The sequence below is a fragment of the Ptychodera flava genome, chromosome 16 (assembly GCF_041260155.1).
Source record: "Ptychodera flava strain L36383 chromosome 16, AS_Pfla_20210202, whole genome shotgun sequence".
Taxonomy (NCBI): Eukaryota; Metazoa; Hemichordata; class Enteropneusta; family Ptychoderidae; genus Ptychodera; species Ptychodera flava.
Window position 1 is genome coordinate 35487810 of NC_091943.1, and position 21169 is coordinate 35508978.

Genomic DNA, 21169 nt, shown 5'->3' on the forward strand with positions numbered 1-21169 from the left:
GGATTTAAAGGTTTGGTGGGTAATTCATTGAAAAATTAATAACATTTGAATGTCATCCAGTTGTTCTAATGTTAGTAACAATCGAACAATCTAGAACCATTTTGTTGCATTTCATTACTTTTGTCTCAAAAAATCTAAAAATGTATGAATTTTTTGTAAAAAAAGCCAACAAGTAGGCGTAGAATCGGGGCAGAAGCTGCAATTGTTGGTAATTTTTTTCGATATTTCTATGCAATATATCAAATACAGTTTCTTTCTGTCTCCCTACGGCATGCTGAAACACACAATATTCACTTTGTCAGTAAAAGCATGCATATATAAATATTGGGGGATAGTTGATTTAGAGTCCAGGCTGAAAATCATTTCTCAATGACAAATGTGCGGTACATATTCACAGGCTGTATTGACAAGCTGAATACGGCATAGTTCAACATGCTATACAGGGAATGAAATAAGAACGCAGTTGTATAAACTGAACGAAATTATTGTCAAAATTATAAAACTTTTTACAGTTACTGCCCTGCATACTGCATACTGGAAGTGACAGATACAGCTGTGACTATGACGTAGCTGAAGAAGAGTTAGGGTCATGTGACGCTCATAAAGTGAAACATACTTGTACACAAGATCAGACCAGAGGGCAACACGTGGAAGACCAGGAAACTTGAAAATTATCAAAGATTTTTGAATTCTTGCCTATAAGAATAATCAAATAGTAAAGATGGGGTCACATTCTCATCGTAAAATAGCACAAAAGTACAACTTTGTACACTAAAGAATCTAATTCAAATGAAAAATGTTTGACTAAATCGAATCATTTTAATTTTAACAAATTTGCCATTATTACCAAAAATTCCAGAGATTAAGTTTATTTGATGGAATATTTTAACCTTACAGTATTGTCAATTTTGTTAAACTTTTATAAGTATTGCGTAATGCAGACAGGAATTCAATTTGCATACTCTCTCATGGTCGTCATTTCGTTTGCTCTTCAGCAGGATCCATTGATCTGGCCAGAGTTGGATTAATTCAACTCGGCTTTGGCTGATTAATCAAAACGCCCACTGATGCGTTTGAAATTAATCAATTTAAGAACTTGCCATGAGAATATGGCTCTACAAACTGCAAATAACATGTAGTGTTGAATATCTACAAGCAGAACTGTCCAAAACCTGTTATTTTTTCTTTGCGAGCATCACTCATAAATATGTGGCTATATTATAATAAATGGGTGATTGAAAATTTTATCATGTGCAGGAGGGACTTGAAAATGTTGGACGGTATTGAGAAGGATCTGATAAAAATAAGATTTCAATCACGACTCCTCCAGCCTCCCCCCATTCGTTACTTTTGGACGCAGCCTTACGAACCGGAAGTGACCCTGCAAAGCCTTAGGGAAAACTGCTGGGGCTCGTGTTTGTCCAAAACTACACAGAGTGAGGGGATGTAACTTGATTTTTAAAATTGATCATAGAGTAAACAAGCTCTGTTTCTGTGCTAAAAAAATTCACGGGAAATACAGGTGATGGCATCAGTCGACATATGAAGGTAAAACAAATGCCGGGATAGAATCATATGTTGTAGAATGTTCAAAGAAGTTAGGTTGCCGTTTGATATTTTGTTTTGCTTATTTTTGCGGGGGATGTGTATTTCAATTCTCGTCAGTGGTAAAATTTAACTATCTTTTGGACATGGTTGGAACAATATTTCTGTCAAGTTAAATGTATGCGCTGATATGATAAAGAGCACAAAACATGTTAACATGTTAACATATGATGGGATATAATTTTTCGTGCCATATGTCATTTAAATCCTACCCAAATGTTACTAATCCTCATCGTCCGACGATAAAAGACATTTCGCGTTCACAACGTACGCATGATACAACATAAGTGCTTACCATGCGCATGCATCATAAAGGCCGTCTTGTGGTATGTTTTTTGTTGGCCCTTACATGTTCCTTCGTCGTGCGAAATCATAAAAGTGCTCTTTTCCAGCGAGATTCGTCCTCTATTGTTCCTCCCAAGAAGCCTAACATCGTATTCATCTTAGCCGATGACCTTGGTAAGTGCGCAAAGTGTTTTATATATATATATACATATATATATATATATATATATATATATATATATATATATATATATATATATATATACTATAGAGTGCAAGATAAAATATATAATTTGTTTATTTACTTAAAAAGCTTGATTTGAAGAGGCACTTACATAACACATGAAGTCGAGATTGGGAAGTAACAAAGCAGAGGGTAAATAGGCAGTCGGGAAATAGCTTACAGCTAGTCTAGCCCAAATTCCTTATTATAACTTGTCAGAAACCCAAACTTAGCTACGATTTCGAATACCATCGTAAGGTGATCGCTTACCCTCTCCGATGACATTATCAAAAGGTTCGGAAGTGAATCATGGTTTTACAATTTGACCTGACAGGTTGAGGTCTTTCGTTACGAGGCGCAAAAGTACTGTTTCGGTGAGCAATAGCTGCATTGATTTTGCGATTATGCCGTAAGTTTCATAATATTTCTGTTTTATTTAGGAATAATAAATTTTCTTCTTCTCCTCCAACTGAAAGAGTGCGCTGAGCATTGGCTTATTAACCTTACTGACATGATGCAGTCTGCACAATATGCAGTAACATGATTCATTCTGTACAATATGCAGTGCTACCCTTGCAAAATTAATTCTAATTCAAACGAAAATATCAGTTATAAACACTACGTTTTGTCATTACACTAGTACAGGCTGTTGCCAAATGAACAGGGTTATTTCAAGGTGATTTTGGCAGTAAAATAACAGCTATTATATACAAACGAGACAAAAAAGAAACGGAAAGTGTATCAGACATTAATGCTGGTGGAGCAAAATGCTTTCAACAAATTCAACAATGCAATTAATATCAATGCTCGCGGACATTAAACGCCTCCTTGAACTAAAAACAAACTTCGAATGTTGAGGAAGCTGTCGGCACATCTCAGGCCGAAAATGTTCTTGAGATTCTCTGATACTGTTTGACCTGTTCTTACATAAAACGATCGTCAAGTTTTCTAGTGAGTAGAATATCCACGTTCTTCTGTATTTTAACGCTGATATGATACATTTACATCATAAAACGTTTTAGTTAGCATAAAAGATATCCCAATTCTTTGTACCACTTGCCTTTATTACACATTCCAGTGCCACTGAATCAACATTTACTCAATATGTGACACTTGTATCAAACCTGTAAAGTCAGCTATTGTTTATGTTTCACGCAGCAGTAATGTATTGCAAATGGCGGCATCAAAAATGTACGTTATGCAGAGTATTCGTGTTTTGACTTGCCTGACGTGTTGTAATTCTTTAATTTGAAGACCCTTGTTCATACTGTTACGGAGGTGGTTTATCTCACATAAAGGTTTATGCACCAAGTGGTCATTGGTACCAGTAAAAGTGTTAATTAAAACGTGATCCCAATTATAAGTTGATATGCATATACATCGGACAAACACAATGACGCTGATTACATTTCACGAGGATGTTTACAACGTGTCTCAGTGACGTTTGAATAATAATTATGACATGTAAATTTAAGATGAAGACCTGCATTGACGTTTATTATTGAATGTGTTATTTTAACTTTAATGAATTTCTATGGTATGATCCAAGACACACCTTAAAAATGGTGTTTAAAATCCCATTCTAAAATTAAAGCTGCAAGCAGCGTTGGCGGGGCCCAAGCGATTGCCATGGTTAAAAGTACTTGCACTGATGATACTATGTGCAAATTTTTAGTTTCCATGTTTTTTCGTGTGTAGATATTTCTTTGGACTAGTTATTAACACATGCGAAAATTATCAATAAAAGCTCACGTATCTCAACTCTTGAGTGTGCGAGCGTGAGCGCTTCTGAACTCTATAACGAGTCGAGAGGTGGCAGTCAGAAAAATGTAACAATTTAGCTCGGTGATTGAACAAAACTTTTCGAAGGTGGGGATTTGGCCGAGTGGTTCTGTCTGTTGCTTTTCCCCTAGGTGAATTGGTGCTGTATCACTATAGGAAACAATTGCGAGACTGGATCGAGAAAGTGACGCTTTCTCGCAATTTGTGAGAATCTCTTGTCAATTCTCTCAGCTAACGGTGAGAATTCAAAAGTTCTCACCGCTGTGTAGTGAGAAATGCACTCCTTGGTGAAATTCTATTATTTCACCAAAGAGTGCATTTCTAACTGCTCAACGGTGAGAATTCAACAATTCTCACCGCTAGCAGTGAGAAGGACACGAGATTCTCACCAATTGCGAGAAAGCGTCACTTTCTGGCTCCAGTCTCGCAATTTTTTCCTATAGTGTATGTATGTTTAGGCTTCAAACCGCGAATGAAGACACTGTATACTATCCAAACACTCAAATGTATTTCTCAATGTTCTAAATTCGATTTCAAGGTTTATGTAGTGTAAAAATTGAAAGGTAGGCATTTTCTCGGGGGTTAAATTTGTCTGTGACAGAGAAAGACGTGTTTGTGAAACTGCACTTCCCTGTTTATCAATTATCAATGAGTGTCCATAAAAACAATTGGCATCCGTGTGCATAAATTGTTTATAATGTATACGCCATTGTATACGCCATTGTCCATCCTGAGAAGCTGTAACTGTACAGAGATTTGGGCGGCTACTTTTGGACAGAAGCGGCCGGGACTGCCGGCTCAAGTTGACAGCGGCCATAGCAGTGAAGTCTGCCCTGCCCACCTTGTCAGTTTGAAAGCAAAAATAAGGCTGCATTTTAAAAACCTACACAAAAAAATCATGCATCAAAACCCTAGGATCTAAAATGCCTTTCAAAAAGCCTCAGTTATGATCCTTGACTTTCAAAGACAAAAAAACTGTGCGTCGACCCTGACAGTTCTGTCCTGGTGACAAAAGCATTGTCAAAGGTTAATTTGGTATATATATTTCTCAAACAATCTAATATATCGTGAAAACCACATGAGCGATATACATGCCTTTCGCAAAATTGAAAGTGCTTACACCAAGAATGATACAAGTGAAATATCAGTTCAATCGGTACGTTGGTTCTGGAGAGAAGATTTTTAAAGATTAAATTGTTATTTCTCAAAAATCAAATATGGCGGCCATAAGGTCACGCGACCGCACATGATTTTATTTACAAACATCAAAGGCCTAAGATCATGCTTCCTACACACCCAGCGGCTGTCACAGTTGTTATTACTTGCACTGATGATATTTGCAAATTTTGAGCTTGAATGGTCTTAAGATCTTTGTAAAGAAGAATTTTTAATATCATCTCGTGGTTATTTACGTTTTTTGTGAAATCCAATATGGCCGCCAAACCATGTGACCGGCCCCATTACGGGAAAGTTCATTAACTCAGGAATACCCCACTTCCCTACTTAGTTATCAGAGGATGATTTACAGACCTGCCTTTTCTACAATTGCACCAGCTGGATAAGATAAACGTAACAATGTAACAATAACACATTGGGGGATTAAAAGTCTTCTGTTTGTTACCCGAGTTGGTCAGGCAAGGACCCGAGTTTCAGGTACCAAGCAAGTTAATGCAGTCTTTCCCTAATGCGTATGCCTAACGCAAACTTGATTATACTCACACTAAGGATGACACAAGTGAATTTCACAGCAAATAGTTCATTGGTTCCAGAAAAGAAGACTTTTAAACATTACGTTGGGATTTTTGCAAAGTCCGATATAGCGACCAAACCACTTGACCGTACCGATCCGTATATCTATCCTGAACTTGAAAGTGTTCACACTAAGAATGATACAAGTAAAATTATAGTTCAATCGGTGTGTTGGTTCTGGAGAAGAAGATTTTTTAAAGATTCAATGATATTTTTCAAAAATCAAATATGGCGGCCAGCGTCACGTGACCGTGCGCGATTTTATTAAGAAGTTTCAAAGATCTAAGACAATGCTTGCTATTCTCCAATTTGAAATCTGCTAGACCCGTAGGTCATAAGCCATTTTAAGGTTTTGGGAAAATCCTATATGGCCGCCAGGTCACGTGACCAATCGATATTTGTAGGGTTAGGTGCACTAGTACTTAAAATATGTACTTATTAGCTCTGCAACGTTTACGTCAAGTGGTTTTTGAGGTCAAGGTGAGCAAAACAAGTTGGAAGAACATGAAGAGGAAGAAAAAAAATATTGCTGTAAGCAGCGATGCCAGAGTCAACAAAAAACTTTGTTCCTATTGTTACATCTGTCAACAAAAAATCAGACCACTAGGTTTATTAACTAGCTCAAAATTAGATATGTGCACAGTTAATGAGGTAAAGGATGTGGCACTATAAGGTCAAACATTACACCGAAAATGAAGATTATAGCCTTTGTGGCTACTGATCAAGAGGCAAATAAGTTTACCTGAGGTCACAGCTTATGGAAGTCATGTGAATTTTTGTCAAAAATCTTATGCTTTCATAGTTATCCCTGTGTACCAAACATCAGACCTCTCATTCGATTAAATAGCCCAAAATTAGATAAGCACATAATTAATGAGTTACATGACGTTGCACCATAAGGTCTACAATCCTACGAAATTTGAACTGTATAGCCCTGTGGCTACTGATGTATACGCGAAAGGGGGGATTCAACGGACAGGGAGCCAGTAACCCATTTAGACTATAAGACAAGCGTATCTTGGGCGATGGCACCTGTCGAGCTTATCTACCGAGAAGTAAGTCTATATCATTGAACCCTGAACGTCTCGTGCTTTGAAGATATCAGTACTTCTTAGCAAGCCAAAACGAGTATACGAGTCGAACCAACCAATCAAAAATCCACGAACTAAGTACATTGCAATTGCGTTTCTCTCGCATTCCCTGGTTTTCAGTGAAAATATACGTTATTTGGTCGCTCAAAATGACTTTTCTAAATGACCCGACCTACAGGAGACAAAACCAGTATAACCTCGGCAAACTGGATGTGTATACTCCCCTGATCAATTACTTTCTCCGCATTCTTATCCCGAGATCGAAATTGTATTTTAATTGTCTTTATCGCCTATAGAGTTGACGCCATAACAAGTTAAACAAAGGTTCACACGGATAATTAACAGAACAGTCGCGTTAAACGGGACGTTCACCACTGCTGATTTCGACAAATGTGCTAGCTTTTTGGTCACTTATTCCGAGAAAAGTCGTTTTCTCCACTTATAACTTGCGCGATATATATAAAGAAACAAAAAAATAGTGGTGGATGATGCAATTAAGGGTATAAACTCAATGTATTTTTACCATACTTGATATGTCAGGGACCGCTGCCGATGGATATGGCATTGTCCGCTTATTCACTATCACGCCAGGCTGTACTGTTCGTATTTGCATAAACAATAGTCATGCAAATAAGCTTGGTGTAGCGTGAATGACAATGCCCGTCGCAATGGTCTCTCCTTTATTTATACATAAAATCATTCGGTTGAAAGACAACTTTTCTGTATTTCTGTGTCTTCATGTGACGTTGTCTGATTAGTTCAGGTCAAGACCCCTTACCCCTGTGGGGGATTTATATATACTTTGTAGGAGATGCTCCTGAAGAATATACATTTCTAAAATACATTTTAATATCCTGGTTATAAATGCAGTATACTGTTGATATTTTCGATACTACTACACGGGACCGCTTTCAGTCACTGTCTAGTGAGGATTGCCTCGTATAAGCTCACTCTTTTGCCTTCAATGAGGAACCATACGTAAACATATGCCTCTGTAATGGTTAAAGAGTGAGAGTTTGTATAAAGACAAAAATTGGCTTTTCGCCACAATGTCACCTTGGACTCATGAATGGATTTATCTACTGATCTTTATAACTGCTTAAACAAGAGAAGAGTTGGTTGAGAGAAAGTGTGTGCTTGTCTGTGTGGAGAGAGAGAGAGAGAGAGAGAGAGAGAGAGAGAGAGAGAGAGAGAGAGAGAATAATTTGCTCAGAAAATAAGCTAAAGTACATTGTGACACGTTTATCTGTTTCTTGTTCGTTAGGATGGGGCGATGTTGGCTATCAAAATTCTCTGGTGATCACACCTACGATCGATAAATTAGCCAGAGAGGGCGTCATTCTAAATCAGTCTTATGTTCCACAGTCCTGCAGTCCGTAAGTGTAATATGCAGTTTATTTAATTTCGGATTATGGATTTAATATGTCCTTATACGAAGTGATTACTAGTAAGAAACATCCTGGACTTTCTTCATCTAAATCGGGCAAAACTGGTATTCCGACTATGGAAAATTAAACAGAACCAGTTTGCAATATTTAAATTTTTACTGGTGCTCTGGCCGTCGAATACACCGATACTAAATTCCACAGCGTATTTTGAGAGAATATCGAGAAACACTGTACTTATGACAGCTTCTGACGAGGGAATATGACAAAAAAATATTACACAACTGTTACATTTTACGATTTCAAATTATTACAAATCTGACAGGTGTACCTTCGTTTAGCTTTGTGGTATTATTTCAAGAATTTTATCTACTACGTATAAACTTTAACCTCTGTTCTATAGGTATCTGGTTTGTCAACATGTCTCGGAATGCATGCCAATGTTCTCTATATGCCTATGACTTCTATCGATTTAGGAGATAAATTAATTTAATGCCGCCAAGCTTACGACTGAGGCCGTGTAACGGCAACATATAAAATTCCGCAACGATATAGCAATACAAGATAAAGTTAGCAATTCCATTTGTCGAGAACGGTTTAATGAAATGTTGAACAGTGCCTGTAAAGACTTACGTCACTTTTATCGTTATTGTATTAACTTTCTCAGGTCCAGGGCAGCTATTATGAGTGGATATTACCCGTACCGATTAGGCTTCCAGGTAAGTCTGTTCAAAGATAAATAGACTGATCTAATCGAGCCTAAGACATATACCATAATTACCCATAAAAAATCATACCAAAATTTTTGACGATCAAAGCATGTAATGCTATATGGCAGCGCTTACTCCATTTTTGTCAATTGTCAGGAATCCTCACACGCGACGGCATAAATGGTCATCGAAAGGGACTGAAAAAGCTCAGACCGTAAAGATCACGTTTCTACTATACATTACTTAAAGAACTACTTTAAGCGTGTTCCATATGATACATAACATGTGTGCACCGAAGCTCATGATTGTACTTTGGATTTTTAACGACAGGACTTTGTGATTTTACTGACAGTAACATTTGTGGAAAGAGTTGCGAGCTCCATCTACTTCTTTTTGTTTACGTAGACTTTTAGAAATATTATTGATTGATTGATTGATTGCTGATTGGTTTTCTTATTTGTCTCTTCGTTTATTCATACATTCGCATATTCATCAGTGAAGTAGTAATTATGTAATTGTTAATATTTAATTAATTAATTTATTCATTTATCCTGTCTGTGTCTATTAGGAGGGTCCCCTGATACAAAATATGCCGACTGGGGTTCCGTTACATTTAACGTTACTTCCCAGAAAATTAAAACAACTGGGATATTCGACTTACATGGTGGGAAAGTAAGAATATAATAGGCAGTTATGTATGTATGTATGTATGTATGTATGTATGTATGTATGTATGTATGTATGTATGTATGTATGTATGTATGTGTGTGTGTATGTATGTATGTATGTATGTATGTACGTACGTACGTACGTATGTATGTGTTTGTGAGCTTGTGTGCTTGTGTGCTTGTGAGAGAGAGAGAGAGTAGGTAGGTTGGTAGCTGTATCACCCCTATTTGGAACAATCAACCCTATTTTTAACACATACCCGATTTGTAACAAATCTTAATTCTATTTGTAACACCAACCCGATTCGTAACAAAACTTAACCCAATCTGTAACACTAACCCAATTTGTAACAAAAGTTAACCCTTTTTATAACACTAACCCAATTTGTAACAAAACATAACCCTATTCGTAACACTAACCCAATTTGTAATAAAACGTAACCCTATTTGTAACAATAAACTAATTTTTGAAAAAAACTTGACCATATTTGTCTGAATTGAAAAACAAAAAACTGATCTGGTAAAGAAATCGAAACTAAGAAAGCTTCCATATAACGAATCAAATTTGGCGGCTTGAATTACCTAAACAAATACTTTCCTCAAACCATACTGATTTAAAAGGCCGTCTACAGAAAATATTGTTACCGGAACTAAGAAACCTGTTAATGATACCCTTCACAGCAACCCTTCACAACCCTTCAAAACAACCCTTCACAACATGCTATTCAAACACAAGAAAACAGGCACTAATATTGATGCAAAATCTATTACAAAGTCCATGAAAAATCGACATGAAACAAAAAGTGCGGATAATTGATCTTAGTGCCATGATAAACTAATCGTTGTCAGATTAGTACAGTTTACTGTTATCACAGCGAGCACTAACAACGTTGAAAATATGCCCTATTACAAAAATCCATACAAGCGTCCAGAAACTCCGGTCGATACTGGGTCATTTAAATTATGACGCCTCACACTGGATCGCTCACTATGGAGTCAGTCAACAGTGGCTAACTCCCTCAATAACGAATCTGGCTTCTCGTCTTTGAGGGAAGATGACGTTATATCCCACAACCAAGCGTAAGGAATAAATAACAAGAGAGCGAATTGATGAAGGAACCCCATTTTGATTCCGAACACCGTTAAGACGAATCACTCAATCATGAAACACATTTAACGGGGACCCAGATCATATGACTAGGCACTATCGATTAACCGGTGTGTCGCTATGTTTCTCCATATCATAAAAACCACATTCATTGATTCAATATACCGCATCACTAACAATGGTAGATAAAGATGTGTGAAGTTGCCCTCAATTTCCTTTATATAAATTTGAACAAACTTGACTTAGGCCATCGCTAGAAAGCTGCATACAAAATTCCAAAGGAATTAGATAATTAGTTTATGAGAAGAAGAATTTTGACATTTTTTGAAAACAGAAAAACTGCAAAAATTGCCCAAAATAATCTTGCAATTAGAGTGTATCTTATTGATATCATAAATACCCCTTTCGATTTACGGACAATTTCTAAGCATGTTGCCCTCTTTTATTCAAATACAGTTATTTTTGTGACAAATTGAGTTATAGTTACAAATAGGGTTAACTTTTGTTACAAATTGGGTTAGTATGACTTGTGTCAGAAAAGACACGAAGATTTTTAACATTTGTTGAAAATTGCCTCAAAAATCAAATTTGCCATATATCTGCACAACTTGATTGTACCTTATGAGTATTATCACATGGAACCTGCACACCGAAATTCAGATCAACCTGATGAGCAGTTTCCGAAAAAATTAGTTTCGACAAGGAAAAGCAGAAAAATTGCCCCTAAAATACAAATATGCAAATTTCATAAAAATATAAACTAAAAAGGTCAAGTTTTTTTTCTTAAATTAGGTTATTGTTACAAATGGGGTTGTTTTGATACAAATGTGGTTAGTATTACAAATAGGGTTCAGGTTTGTTACAAATGTGGTTAGTGTTACAATAGGGTAAATGTTTGTTTCAATCGGGTAAGTGTTACAAATAGGGTTGATTGTTACGAACAGGGGTGATTTTTGGTGTCTCTATGTGCATGTTTGTATGTGTGATGCTGTCTGCATTTATATTTCAATTAAATTATATATCCATAGATTAATCTAAATATCTATCTATCTATCTATCTATCTATCTATCTATTTATCTACGTATCTAACTAAAAATAGTATCTATCTACCTACCTACCTATCTATCTATCTATCTATCTATCTATCTATCTATCTATCTATCTATCTATCTATCACGAAATGAATAAGTTTACGTATTTACTTTGTCATTATTCGAGTTTTACACTGAACAAGTCAGTAAAAGACCGTGACGGACCATGGAAGTATCGAACATTCACATGTGCAAGCGACGATTTAGTGACAATGCAAAACGCTGCCATGAAATACTTGAAATACCTGCTCCATTTATTCTTCAGTTATTGTCGATCTTGCGTGAATTGGCGACTTTTCTTCAGAAATTTTGTTATTTTTCAGCTACATATTCCATGCCGACTGATTACAGCATTGAAATTCCCAGTTTTTAATTTCGCAGTGAAACTAGCCAGTATATCCGCGTGCGCAGTTAATCTTGGCAAGTGAATTCGAATCCGAACCAGAACTTTGAAGAACACAATATACGGTCGATATTGACAAGGCGAGAATTGGTTATTTCAACACGATTTGGATGAAACAAAAACCTGAAAAGAATCCAACAAAAGTAACACGTATGAGGTCTTTAAAGGGTGAATATAATTCTCTTATTATCTGTAAAAACATTCAACTACAGATGGCATTTGGGTTTTTGTAAGAAAGAATACACACCGAATGGACGAGGATTTGATCACTTTTATGGATTCTATGGCGGTGGCGAAAAATACTTCACACATGTATTAGGTAAGTTTCTGCCATAGCAAATGAAGGTTAATCGTCATTGAGACATCATTTTTATGCGATCATTCATATGCACACCGGGAGGTAACATCTACGTTCAAAACCAACATGATGAGGAACACAAATAACATTATGATTCTTCAAAGCATAAAATATGAATTTTCCTCGTGAAGCTGGAAGTCTGTCATGAAACATATTGTTGATATACCCAGCTAGGTACGTATCAAGGGAAGGTTATAGAGACTGTTTGACACCAGTGACTATAAGATCATTCTGCATATTACGTGAGAAACATTATATGGAAAAATATTGCATGGAAATTTCCGCATAGTATCATTAAAATGCTAACATTTTTCTAGTGTCATGTTAACATGTTGAAATTATTTCGGAAAATTTTGATTCCGTTGGGACACGACAGTCACTGCAAATTTCCCACTAAGTTGTATGAGAGCTGGACAAAAATTTCTTTGATGGACTTAAAATTGGAGTGGACGTTTTATTAGGAGCGCCATTATAGCATTTTATCTAATTTCGTCAGTTTGTTTTGTCGTTCATCTCATTTGAATGAACAAGGACGTGGCTTGGATCTTCAATATGACTTTGAACCTGACAGAACACAAAACGGAACTTATTCAACGGTATGTATATTCAGCATTCCAACATGCGTGCGAAAGTCTAGACATGGAGCTAACAAATACACAAGTTATAAGACCACAGAGGAAGAAATAACGTACCGAGACACCATTTTAGACAGTCTCCATTATTTCCGTGTTCGTACAACTCATGAGATTGTCTTTAATTGGATAACGACAACAGAAATAAGTAATACCATAGATAGTCCTGAACTTTCGCTGTTCTGATTGTGTCATTTCGAAGCCTCTCAATGATCTTCAAACAAACTTGCATAACGGCACTTTTCGGTGTCATCCTCTTGTTTAGTATTTGTTCAGTGACAAAGCTGTTGAGTTTATTAAAACTCACGACAAGTCCAAGCCATTTTTTCTGTACCTGGCCTTTCAGAGTGTCCACAGTCCACTTCAGGTCAGTAAATACGTTTTGATGGTTGACAGTTTTTGTTTCTTCACCAATACCACCGTGCATGCTTTCTTTCAATCATTGTGTTTGACTTATAAACACAAGATCATAGAATGCCTCATATGTGTGATACAAAGACAAAAAGAACAAGACAGGCAAAAACACATTCTGTATAATTGTATTTTCCGGTGGAAAAATAATCGAATAGCGCGACATCAAATATTTAAGAGTTCGCAATAATCACACACCTAGGCGTCTTTCCCTACCGACTTAAAATCATACCGATATACCAAATGAATTTCTAATAAGCGTTCATCCTTTCCATACGTCTTATACCAGGTTCCAGAAAAATACACTGATATGTATCCATCAGTTACGAATGAAAACCGACGAATCAAACTAGGTGGGTATAGCAAGAAAACACGAATTACCGAACAAACTCGCGAGAATCTTTTGTCGAATATATCACTGATTGCCAAATTGAATTATCCTTCCATCCATCTACTTCCATCCGTCAATTATCCTGGATCAGTCAATCAATCAATTAATCCACCGATCTGCGGATCCTTCCAAGCAAATGGCATTGCCTAAATACACGAAGAGTATGACGGATAGGTAGCTAAAGCCACTTGATGGACTTTGTGAAAGCAACACGTTTAAGTATTCATGTACGTTGCTATTATGATATCCATTGTAGTGTACGTAGCTTAGCCACCTGATGGGCTTCATTAAAAGCGATGTGGTTAAGTAATCGTTCATGTGACCATATGATAATTCTGCTAGTTACCTACACAATGGCATTTATCGTATCAGTTACTCCACTACAAGGGTAAGATCTTTAATTATTATGGATATTGTCCTGCACAAAGGAACATGCATATGAAGAAATTGACATTGGAATAACTACATACGCCTTGCAATAAGCTTTTCTCATGACGCATCCACATACCTTTCACAAACCGATGTGATTAACACCTTCAGCGATGAACGATGGTCATTTCCTTCTTTGCATCGTAAATGTGAATTGCAAGAGTATACTGATCGCTGGAGAAGGTAAATCTGAATCCACGTTTACCGCCGAACGCAAGTGTCTATGTTTTGAGGTAAAGTTATAATTATTCAATGATAATGGACTTGTGTAGAGACTTTTCAACACAAAGCATAGACTGGATGTCTGCAATATTTATGATCTCCGAGTAGTCTAATTCTCTCCGTTGCTTGGAATTACATAAAGTGTATCAACTTGTTTCATATTTTTCCACAATGCTTTATGGAATTTTTAGGCATGATTACAGCCATGGATGACAGTATTGCTAAGTTGGTAAACGCTCTCCGAAGGCATGAATTGTGGGATAACACTCTCATCGTATTTTCGACGGATGTAAGTTATACTTGCCTTTTGTCCAGCGACTAGATGTGCATCCAACAGTCAGTAAATGACATGCTGATCGCTCATGCTTTTTTAATTCTCCGCAAAATCGTACATGTTACTGTCATCAGTAAAATCGTTCAGTAAAAGCCTATAAGTATTACTTGTGACTTTATATTATTGTTATCGGATTTAGAGCAAGAATGATTAAATATTATGAAAGCAATACTTGTACTGATTTATTGACATATCATTTCTTGAGGATCATCATCATCATCATCATCATCATCATGAGGTTATAATAATCATACCGTTCTTGTTTATCGTAAACAATTCCAAATAACATATCTTTCTTCATTTTTTGACCGAATAGAACGGGGGACCACAGAACGAAAGATTTGAAGGTAGCAATTGGCCTCTACGCGGAACTAAGAAATCATTGTTCGAAGGTGGTACCCGGGCTGTTGGCTTCATTCATGGTAGTATGCTAGAGAAGACGGGTTATGTAAACAACCAGTAAGGAATTTGACACTTCTTCAATATATATATATGATTGTTGTTGAAACCACATTGTATAAACATAAATTATATATTCGGCAATTTCCTCAGTAATCGAAAAACATTCAATTCACATTATTTTTATCCCGTAGACTTATACACGCCGTTGACTGGCACCCAACGTTATCCACTGTTGCTGGAGCAAAGAAACTAGGTAAATCATAGCCTCTACAATACCAAATTAGTCCAGTTTGTCTTTCAGAGCTTCAATGTGTGTGTACTAAGTCTTTATACAACACATCAGTATATCTGCCTGAATTTGCCTGAGTGTGTGTTGTGTACTGATATGTATTCTCATATTACATACATATGTAAGTATGGATGGCTGGATTGATGGATGCATGGATGTAGTTGATGGATTAATGAGTGCATTTTGTTTCTTTGTGCATTTATACATCTATGAGTCTTTCTGTCTCTTTTACGTTGATTTGCGTAAATGTTATGTGCACCACTTTTCATATGTGTGTATTTTTGCGGTTATACATTACTGGAAGGATTTTAAAGAAAGACGTTGTTATGATCTTATGTGTGGTCTCTTATTAAAACGATATACTTAGAACAGCGTAACAAAAATTTCTTCATACTCACGCCTTCAGATCCTGAAATGGATGGTTTAAATGTGTGGAACACCTTGAGAAAGAACGAGCCATCGCCACGAAAGGAATTTATGTATAATATCTTAGAAAGGATACCTATAGCGGGCATCAGGTAGATTATTACTCGTTTTTGTAATTGCTGTTCCAGATTATTGTGCATAAATCAATTTTATCGAGGGCGTAGAGGTGTAGGATATCTTTATGTTATCTTATTGGGTACGATGTTGTGAAATCTCGTTTTCATAAATGTTGACAGTTTTCGTTCAAAATTAGCTAGATGATGGACTGGAAATGTATAGTGTTATGTACACCTGCGTGATTCACGTTGTCTTGGTTTTCTGTTTCTTCAGGGTTAATAACTACAAGTTGATAGTAGGCAATCCTTACTTTACAGGTAGGTGACCAATCATGCGCAATGCAAAGTTGTTTTCTATATGAAGATAAATTCTAGATACAAAATGCGTGTATTGGTGGTGCATTATAGATAGATAGATAATATTTTATTATAGTGACACGGTTTCATATTCAACACGAGATTCTTATTTTGAAAAAGTACAAGAAATTTGTTTGAAACCCCAACCGAGTTGTCAGCTTATGAGTCACTGGTTCCTATAAATTAAACTAACCACAATGTGCGTCTAGATAACATATTTCACAGTATAACATAATTCATAAGAAATATGTTAAGTGTTTGAAATTACATTTCTCCTTCTATACATAATTGCTTCAAGTATACGTCAAGATTTTTTTCAGTGCCGAATTGAGCATACTCGGTATGGAAGAATTGGCGAAATACTCTGGTATGAAGATTTTCAGCGCGTTTTTGTCCGTTGAAAGGAAATACATTGCAGTATCCAGCATATATTTTAGTTGATTGCTCTAGCCTGTTAAACTGCTCATCTTTTTACATGTCTTCATCAACCCGTTCCTTCGAGAAGAGGAGCTTGTTAATACATTTAAAAAGTGGTTTGCCGAAAGGTCAACCCTCAAATAGCGTTGGGTGCGAATTCTGTTCGTTTGTTTGTTTGTTTGTTTGTTTGCTTGTTGAATAATGGGACCCGGTATATGCACTGACTCATATACAAGGCTATACAACCTGATAGCATATCGCTGGCAATTTTCAATGTATGGCCATATGTTCATGCACACACACACACACACACACACACACACACACACACACACACACACATACATACATACAGACATACATACATACATACATACATACATACATACATACATACAGACAGACAGACATACATACAGACATACATACATACATACATACATATGTGTTTGATTATTTTTTGAATATTTTTAAACCTTTGTCCACTTCCTTTCATTTTATGTTTTATTTTTTCTGTGTTGACATATTTTTCATGTTTTCTCTAGCATGCAGAGTTCCACCCCCCGAGACAAAGATGGAATTAGACGTTGAATGTACATCTTTAATAAGAAATGGCGTTTATTTGTACGACTTAGAAAGTAAGCCAAATACAGACATGTTGCAGTATTACAAAGCAATGCTCAGACTAATTTACTTTTGGCGTACAGTCAAACTGATACAGTATAAACGTAGCACCAGTATGTTATGGCCTCAATACAGTTATGACGTGTCATTAATATTGTATATGGAATTCATCGCCCTTGTACATACCAGTGACCCAATATTATAGAAATAACGGGCGACGCGCTGACCATTAACGTTTATTTGTGGGCAAGGGCGAGAGGAAAGCCAAAAATTAACGGGCGAGGCTTGCCGAGCCCGTTAATTTGGCTTTCCTCGAGCCCGCGCCCATAAATAAACGTTAATGGTCAGAGCGGAGTCTGTTATTTCCATTATATTAACAACGAACCGGAGAAAACCGTCAAAATTTACGAAAATTTTCGGAGCGAACGACAACTGGGCCCCAGAACTGAGCAACACGCGACGCACTGTCACGCGCGCTGTAAAATATTGGCAAATCCGGAGATATTTTCAGAAAAAAGTATCTCAACTTGGCCCACAAGTGCTCCATTTTATTTTGTGATTAATTATGATTTACGTTTGAGCTGTAAAGTTACGATACTTTGAGTTGTTAATCTTATTATTCATATTCACGGGCACGTAAACAGACCATTACTGTGGATTTGTGGTCAGTCACGTGGTTCAGCTCGACCAATCAAAATGCGACAGGCAGGGCATGGTAATATAATGTAATATATCTTCTGTAACAATTTAAGAATTTAGAGTCAAGAGTAACAATTTTACATGAAGGACGTGGGCTACGGGTCTTCTTTTGTCGACATCCTCTATTCCCTATCCTATATTCCCTTGTTGTGGAAGTAGTGACTCGTTAAGCAGCCCGGCTCTGAACACCAGTGGATAAGTCAATCAATGTCGTTAACTTATGAAAACCTGGTAAGATGGGACCATCGTCATATCAGACATAGATATAGATAAAAGGGACAAATAAAATTGTTATTGATTGAAAGAACGTTAAAAGACAGAAATATCATATTTTTGTTACCATAACGTCCTGACAAATTAAGTTGATTACTTATTTTTGACGTTACTGTATTTTCTATCTTACCCGGAAGACGACCCAACCGAAAGTTTTAACCTCGCAGAGAAAATGCCGCAGAGAGTGAAAGAAATGAACACACGGATAGAAGAGTACAAGAAGAAGCTTGTGCCCACATTGGATCCAGGCATTTCTGTAGCGCTACTCTCAGACCCACAAAATTTTGGAGGTGTCTGGGCTCCTGGATGGTGTTAATACCACGACGGTTGAATTCTTCCGGGTATAATTTTTAAAAGATGCCCTCAACAAAACTTTCAAAGTACGGACATTATTTAATGATCGCTTTTATCACATTATAGAATACAAACTTTAGGTATAATTGACAACTCCTTTCCCATATTACAAAAAAGAGCCGAAATTAGGACAGAATTAAGTATAATATTGCTCTTCTCTTGGCGATACCAGTGTATAAAAGGGTTTGTTAGAAATGCCTTCTGATTCGTTGACTGATTTATTTATTTTAAAATTTCAACGTATTGTGGTGCGGTTTGTAGAATGTTAAAAGCATTACGTCTGTACATTCTTCGTCTGAGGCAAAACGATATCAAAGTGAAAACAACCGTAGCGTTCGCACTCTGTGCCAAGTTCAGTATCCCAGAGACTAATGGCGGTCCATAGAACATCCCGCAAAAGTAATCGTGGCTTACTTGCGATCGATCGTTGACGGCGAGACACAGTGCTTGAAATCAAAAAGGCGTACGGTATTAGAGAGTTGTAATGGCAGTACATCCACTTTTACAATGTGCTTATGTAAGTCACAAGGACACGGACGTTTCTATGCGGACTTTTCCGTCAAAGAAGGCAGATCATATGAGTATATATTCTGCAAATGTAACATAATTTAAGAAGAACATGAAATATACAAAAAATATTGAAATTGTTGTAAGTTTTTTAATCATCTCTTTAAAAGAAAGAGTTGTAAACTGTAAAAGCTAGCGAGTTTCAACTTAATTAATATATATATGTATAATTAATCGCACCCCGTAGGTGTGCTGTTACAGTTGTAATCACCACACTTATGGTCAGGAACTTGTAAACATCACTCGGCCTTCGGCCTCGTGATGTTTACAAGTTCCTGACCATAAGTGTGGTGATTACAACTGTAACAGCTCACCTACGAGGTGCGATTAACGACTTATATCACGAAAAACAGGCCAATCTTCTCTAAAATTTGAAAATTACTGTCAATAAATTGACTTCTTTTGATTTGAACACCCACAATGGAATGGAGTGACCCATTGTACACGTCGAAAGGTTCACAGAGGTCATTATGCACCTGGCAAGCGAGTTTGGGAGAATGACCTATCCCAGACAAGTAGGACAAGGGCTTTGGTCAACTGCAAATCTGCATTTGAATAAGGGCTACAGAGTGGTGTAATGCACCTGCGTAGAAGGAAACTGTTTTAGTCTGATTGGTTGATTAAATGGCTTGCCTTACTCTATCTGGTTGGCTATTCGCTGGCGAGATAGAATTCAATCTGTAGATGCATGTGATTGCCTCGTGGATGCATCAGGCTTTAAATGCCATTTTCGTGTTTTTGACTGGTCAAGATGGATCTGGTCAACTTGTTTGATCTGATGACCCCAGAGACTTCCTAGAGGTCCATGGACGGCCATGTAAAAAAACAACCAAAGTTGATTTTACAAGGGCAAACTGCCCTATAAGAGCAGCCGCCACTACGGAATGCATCAAATCCACGATGTGCAGTTCAACTTATAAAAAGTACTTGGCGATGATACCGCCGACAGGACCGTACTATCGACGACACTTGCCAAGGGGTAATCAAGTTCAACTCCCAGAAAGTAGGCGTCTTTACGCGAAGCAAATGTGCATGATGGCTTGGATAGAAAGCCATCACACTGGACATTCTGGCAAGGTAATTTTAGTCTTTTACTAAGATATTTATACAATCATAAAAAAATTCTGTAAAGTTATAAAATTAAATTCATTGATCAAAATATTTTGTTGTGTGTGCGGCAATATCACAGAGTTTCTTTCCACTATTCCACAGACGTTATAAAAAGGCTGTACTTATTTGCATGCTATTTGTGACATATGTTTTGTTTTTGATAATCTTTGTACCATCAGGGATTCGATGAGCAACTTATCAAAGAACAAACAGGTCACAGATCAGATGACGGTTTACGCGCCTCAAATGTCTGTCTACACAACACTACAAAAGTATGTGTCGAATACATTAGCAGTAGTATAGATGGCACCGTAAACACTCTCGATTTGGGTCCGTGGCGCGGTGGCGCGTGTGCGCGGACCCCCTAGCTTACCCAAAAAAAGTGTGGCGCGCCCAATTTGGGTCCGTGGCGCCGTGGCGCGGGAGGCACCTGACCCCCTAGCTTACCCCCAAAAGGTGTGGCGCGCCCAATTTGGGTCCGTGGCGCGGTGGCGCGTGTGGCGCGGTCCCCTAGCTTACCCAAAAAAAGTGTGGCGCGCCCAATTTGGGTCCGTGGCGTGTGGCGCGGATCCCCTAGCTTACGCCAAAAAAGTGTGGCGCGCGCCACTTTGGGGGATGGAGTGTGGCAAAGCCCCAGCTTATCTAAAATCTTTTTTTTTTTAAACATGGCCCCCCCCCAAATTTTGGACTGTGGCGCGGTGGCACTGGACCCCCTAA

At 37.3% G+C, this 21169-nt stretch overlaps 1 protein-coding gene across 1 annotated transcript; it reads left to right on the plus strand.

Annotated features, from left to right (window-relative positions):
* The first annotated feature begins 1856 nt into the window (after nucleotides 1-1856).
* On the plus strand, nucleotides 1857-19759 carry LOC139114693 (arylsulfatase B-like). The gene is made up of 15 exons (XM_070676564.1): nucleotides 1857-2064; nucleotides 8000-8111; nucleotides 8788-8839; nucleotides 9399-9502; nucleotides 12314-12420; nucleotides 12991-13055; nucleotides 13357-13458; nucleotides 13792-13855; nucleotides 14736-14833; nucleotides 15195-15337; nucleotides 15472-15533; nucleotides 15976-16087; nucleotides 16326-16369; nucleotides 17371-17463; nucleotides 18559-19759. Exons 1-15 carry the CDS (start codon nucleotides 1902-1904, stop codon nucleotides 18735-18737), a joined length of 1500 nt encoding a protein of 499 aa, XP_070532665.1. The 5' UTR covers nucleotides 1857-1901; the 3' UTR covers nucleotides 18738-19759.
* Nucleotides 19760-21169: the final 1410 nt, after the last annotated feature.

Bases quoted from the DNA above. Each gene is read 5' to 3' on its own strand.
- LOC139114693 (XM_070676564.1), top strand. From the start codon at position 1,902: ATGCGCATGCATCATAAAGGCCGTCTTGTGGTATGTTTTTTGTTGGCC. The intron at 8,840-9,398 runs GTAAGTCTGTTC...TGTGTCTATTAG, and splicing joins CGTACCGATTAGGCTTCCAG to GAGGGTCCCCTGATACAAAA. The intron at 16,370-17,370 runs GTAGGTGACCAA...TGTTTTCTCTAG, and splicing joins AGGCAATCCTTACTTTACAG to CATGCAGAGTTCCACCCCCC.